This window comes from Pinus tabuliformis, chromosome 1_2, assembly GCF_031772625.1.
Source record: "Pinus tabuliformis cultivar Carrire ecotype Pingquan chromosome 1_2, CPIR1, whole genome shotgun sequence".
NCBI classification, from domain to species: Eukaryota; Viridiplantae; Streptophyta; class Pinopsida; order Pinales; family Pinaceae; genus Pinus; species Pinus tabuliformis.
Window position 1 is genome coordinate 1,125,606,714 of NC_142298.1, and position 5,427 is coordinate 1,125,612,140.

Consider the following 5,427-nt stretch of genomic DNA (forward strand, 5'->3'; position numbering starts at 1 on the left):
GTATCATAAAATTATTTTATGAAAGAAATGTTAGATCATGCTAATTGAGGAATGAGAATCCATATAGTTTCATATGGATTATTACTATGTACAACTACCTACTAAGATGGGAGGGGTGGGAAGGTGAATATATATATATACCACTTGCTTTCTCTTTAGTTTGAAATCTTGATTTTCACATTTTTATAATAATAATAATTCAATTTTAAGGTCACAACCAAGTGAGACGCCTAATTGGTGTACGAGACGCCTAATTGGTGTACGAGACACCCTTGTGTAGAGAAGCTATTTTAATTTTTGATTGACTTTTAATTAAACCTTGAGCAAATGAAGACCAATTTTGACAAGTGATCAATCATAACTAATTTGTATGCTCTAGATACTATTTGATGAAAATAATGCTTAGAAAATGAAGAAATAAAGCATGTAATCCAAAACCAATTTGCATGTGTGTAAAAGGCAACGCTTCAAAATTAAATCTAAAATGAGAGAATAATAGATCTAAAAAATACAATAAATATACTTAATGCTAAAAAAATAATATAATGAATTTTATCCAAAAACAAAAAAACAAAAACATAGATACCATGAAATACCATAAACATAAATAAACATATGCATAAATATATAACCATAAATTTATCATATTTGAATTCCTAATTTTTTTTAAAATATAATAATTTTAATAAACATAAAAAGAGGGAGAAAATAATTTAAATAGTAAAACTCAAACATTCATAAAAACTAATAAACTAATGAAGAATAATATTTATGATAGTCTAATAATAAGTCATTGTAAATATAAAATGCATTATAGTTAAATATAACTATGAAACAAACACTAAACACATTCTTACAATAAAAAAATATTATAAAATATAAATAATAATAACATTAATAATTTATAAAATTAATATTAAATTGAATTATATAACAGATTAATTTTAATTATATAAAACTAAATATATTTAAATTTAAATTTTTGATTTAGAATTGCAAGGTTAAGTTTTTTAATATATTTTTTAAATTTTTATTAAAAAAATGCTCTTACAATCCAATTTTATAATTTTCATATAAATAATTTTTTTATAATAAACTACATTAGTTGATTTAATAATATTGATAAAAATTCTACTATATAATTTTAACAAGACACTTTTCTCTTTACATCAAAAAAATTGCATTTAAAAACTGTTGAGACTAAACTTGACACAAACCAAATAGATGGTAGCTGGTATGCTATCACAATTCACAATTTTCCTCATAGTGAAAATAGATATAAGAGGTTTGATGTGAAGACAGGTGTGGATTCGGGGATAGAGAGAAAGCACCCAGATATGATTCTATTAGAAATAATAATGCGGGCAAATATATGATCAAAACATTAAATTTATTAAAACGTCATCATACGCGGTAGCCAAACAGATTGCTTTGATCTAGTGCACAAAATGAATGACATGGGAAAGAACCAAATACAACTTTTGTAAATAACCCTAACCACATTGGATTTTAAGTCTACAATATTTATGTGCGTCACTCAAAAAATATTAAGTTCTCTGTGAACTCTTGATATTTCCTTTTCAGTTTGGGACAATCAAGGGCATTAACCTCCTTCAAAGACTGGGAACCCTCAATGCCGGGAAGCTCTTCTAAATCGTCGTTCATGGAAACGTCGAGCGTTTGAAGCTTTGTGAGCTGTGCCAACCCGTGTATGCGCTTCAGCCCACGACATGAAGATATCTGCAAATCCTTTAAAGATTCCAATCTTTCCAGACCTGACAGCTCCTTCATTTTTCTGCACCACCTAATCTCTAATGTTTCAAGTGTTGTTGGCAATCCAGAGAGCCATTCTGTTATCTTTAACCGTTTAAGATTCATAGATCTGAGTGCTAACTTTTTCAACTGAGTCAGCATTCTAATAGAATCAGGGAAACATTTGAAGGGGCACCCCTCGAACTCCAACTCCTCCAAGCTCCTTAGAGCACCGAACGAAGATGGCAGCATTTCCAAGTCAAAGCTTTCTACGAACAGAATTTTCAAATTACTTAGGTTTCCGATAGCTTCTGGCAATTCTGAAGATGACAAATACAATTCTTGCAAGAACTGTTGAGATGTAAGTTGGGGAGGCAATTCTGCAAAGCACTCTGCAAGATTTAAGTGTTCAAGTGTGGTGATGTTCCCCAGGGCTTCGCTTAGTGTGATCCATGGACACGCGTTCACACTCAGAAATTTAAGTCGTATTAAATTTCCGAAAGTATTTGGGAGGGTCTCCAATTGGTTGCAGGAAGACAAGTCAATATGCTGGAGATTGGTTAGATTCCCAAAGGAATCTGGGAGCAGCCACAATTCCTGGCAGTAAGACAAGTTAATATGCTGGAGATTGGTTAGATTCCCAAAGGAATCTGGGAGCAGCGGCAATTTCATGCAAGAAGACAAATCAATATGCTGGAGCTTGGTTAGATTCCCACAGGAATCTGGGAGCTCTTCCAAACATGTGCACCCGGCTAAATTAAGATGTTGGAGGCTGCTCAAGTCCCCAAAAGACTCTGGCAATGACTTCAAACCTTTGTCGTGTAATTCCAAGTGTTTCAAAGACTGCAGCCGACAGAATTCATCGGGCAAAGTCTCGAACGACACTATATCCTTCTCACTCCGGAGGACAACCTTCTCGAGGCACCGCAGCTGCCCTATAGACTGTGGAATCTTTGGTAGCCTAGAACCATCGATGTACAATTCCCTCAGCTCCCGAGGTGCCTGCAATGCTCCCTCTATTTCAACTTCGTGCATCGTGGTATGTTAAAACAGCAAAGCAATTTTAATAATAAAGCAAAATAAAAACAACCTTTCGCCAATCAATTACATGACTACCTACCTGAGATTCAAGATGCCATAGTGTTTCCAGATTGCTTCCCTCTATATGTAAAACTCTTAAATTCTTTGTTGAAATATTTGGAGGAAGGGAGGAGTCCGGACAGTTATAGCACCGGAGCAATATGAGTTGCGGTGGATGTTCAACGTTGAATACGCCTTCCACACAAGAACCCGGAGAGCAAGGCAAATCCGGACCGTTAAGCGCCCTCCACCTCAGCTCCGCGACTCGACGACCGCGTTCGGCGGAATCTCTTGTTCCTTCCACCTAAATTGTTATCGGGAAACTGTTAGAAATAATATTGACATTTTGCAAAGTTTAGGAATTCAAAATTTGACAGATCACAGCACTATTTTGAAAGTCGGTCTAAAACTTCAATACTTACAGGCGACAGGTCCGAAATATTTTCAGTTACCCTCCAAATACGACGAAGCGAAGGTTCTTTGTCCGCCAGATATCTGCCCATGTCTCTGAGTTGGTCATGCATTCTTATGCATTCCACCATACATTCTGTAGAATACTTTTGGAGCCATCCTCCTGTAAAATACTCTACTCTATCCTTCCAAACCGCGTCCACCTCCACCTCCACGAGGTGCTTGTCCCGTAGAGTGTCCAGACCCATCGATGCTGCCCACCCCGAGTCCTCCCATATCATCATGGCTGTATCTTTCTCTTCTCCTACGAAGAAACTGGCAACGTCTAAGAATAACTTCCTTTCCTCATCATCCAGACTCTCGTAGCTAATTTCCAGTATCTTTTGTATCTCCGTGGGAGGAGTCTTGCGGATTTTACGCAATTGCGCTTCCCAGTGGTCAGGATTCTTTTCGCCATGAAGAAGCGCCCCGATGACACAAAGAGATAATGGCAATTTACCGCAGGCATCCACAAACTTATTTACCAGTTGCTCAAATGCTGCATCAGGAGGAGCAGGTAGACGGAAGGCGTGCCGGCAGAAGAGCTCTACGGAGTGTTGTACACTGAGGCCTTCGGCATTGTAAATAAATGGATCTTCAATTAAGTCCCAAATTTGAAGTACACTTTTATCACGGGATGTTACTAGAATTAAGCTATCCTTCGCTGGTAAAACCGGAAGCAATGCGCGCAGCTGCTCTACATCATCCACATCATCTAAAATAATAAGAGCGTGCCAATGTGGGAGATGTTTTTCAAGAAGAGGGATGCCTTCGTCAGTGCTGTATATTTCCTCACCCTTCCCACTCAACTCCTTAATAAGTTGTCTCTGCAATTTCTTTAGCTCTCCTCTAGAGTTGTTTTCTCTGACATGAAATAAAAAGCTGGAACGACGGTACTCTTTATTCTTGCGGTTATAGAGCTCTTTGGCGAGGGTCGTTTTACCAATCCCCCCAAGTCCGACAATTCCTACAACTTTAGCCTTCCCACTTTCATGCTGCTGTAATAACACTCTTTCTTCAAAATCTTTAACTTTCTCTTCCAATCCAGCCGGATATATGGGGACTTCCAGGGGTTGTTTTGGAACTAATCTCAGCACTTTTTCGAGGACATCTTTCAGCAGCTTACTCTCGTCACTGAATAATATCAAAAATAAACTTACTAGTAAGAAATGTAGATAAAATATGGCATACCTATATTAATGAGACTAATGGAAAAAACGATCACAAAGGAAGCGGGAGAGATGAGTCCTAACCCATTATACGACGACTTCCCATCCAACTCGTAACCGCTGATTTCTGCTACGTCATGGAGAGCCTTCTTCCATTTTTGAATGATTTCCGGATCGTAGTTTTTCTTATTTTGGAGCGAGCTCAGGGCTTGACCATACACTCCCTTTTCTCCCTCCGTCCATCTAAGTACTGAAGGCTCGACATGGAAGAATATGGGAAGAATAGTTGAACGCTTCGTCCGCTTGCACTCCAGCATGAGCAGCAGTTCGTTCAGGCACCAGCTTGATTCGCAATATTTGGGAGAAAAAATAGCTATACTAACCGAGGAAGCTCTAATAGCACCGTTTATCTGAGGTGTTAATTCGTCTCCCTTCTCCATTTCTTCCCTGTCCAGGAAGACTCGCAATTGATACCCCGTGAGGCGATCGTCCGTGAGGCGATCGTAAAGACGGCTGGCAAACGTTTTACCATCAGAGCCTCCGTGATTGAGGAACACATCACAGTAGGTGTTGCCATCCGCTGTGGAGGTGGATGCTGATTTGGAGGAAGATGCCATGGGATGCAGAACAGAAAAAGGTTATTGCTAAAGATGGGCGAATGCGCACTCAATCACCTCAGTACACCAGTTGCTTTTGAGGCCGTTGGCACTCTGTGGCTCTATCTATATCCCTCAATACTCGTCGAACCAGCAAACAAAACTGCAATGCAATATCTTTCAATACTTGCACTAGCAAATTCATGGACACAATTACTTATCTAATTACTTATCTAATGACCAAACATCTAACCATTTGTCTATTATTGTTTATTTAATTATTAGATAAAATTTAATTAAAAACGGTCCATAGTTTTAGTGGGTAATGGAGCCCAAAGCGTGTGGCATTTTCGTCGTGGGTACCAGCATTCACCAGTTGG

General features: G+C 38.2%; 1 protein-coding gene across 1 annotated transcript; it reads right to left on the reverse strand.

The window, feature by feature from the left end:
• Positions 1-1,389: 1,389 nt before the first annotated feature.
• Positions 1,390-5,226, reverse strand: LOC149210098 (disease resistance protein RPV1-like). Its single transcript, XM_089394358.1, has 4 exons — positions 4,536-5,226; positions 3,255-4,416; positions 2,873-3,136; positions 1,390-2,754 (listed from the first exon to the last, which is right to left on the reverse strand). The coding sequence occupies exons 1-4, from the start codon at positions 5,066-5,068 to the stop codon at positions 1,534-1,536; spliced, it is 3,180 nt and encodes a 1,059-aa protein (XP_089250484.1). The 5' UTR covers positions 5,069-5,226; the 3' UTR covers positions 1,390-1,533.
• Between the last annotated feature and the right edge of the window lie 201 nt (positions 5,227-5,427).

What these genes read in the sequence shown, in the direction of transcription:
- LOC149210098 (XM_089394358.1), bottom strand. Translation starts at nt 5,068, where the DNA reads ATGGCATCTTCCTCCAAATCAGCATCCACCTCCACAGCGGATGGCAAC. An exon ending in GGGAAGTCGTCGTATAATGG is followed by an intron (nt 4,417 to 4,535) that starts GTTAGGACTCAT and finishes GATATTATTCAG; the next exon opens with TGACGAGAGTAAGCTGCTGA. An exon ending in TATGGCATCTTGAATCTCAG is followed by an intron (nt 2,755 to 2,872) that starts GTAGGTAGTCAT and finishes GGAGCATTGCAG; the next exon opens with GCACCTCGGGAGCTGAGGGA.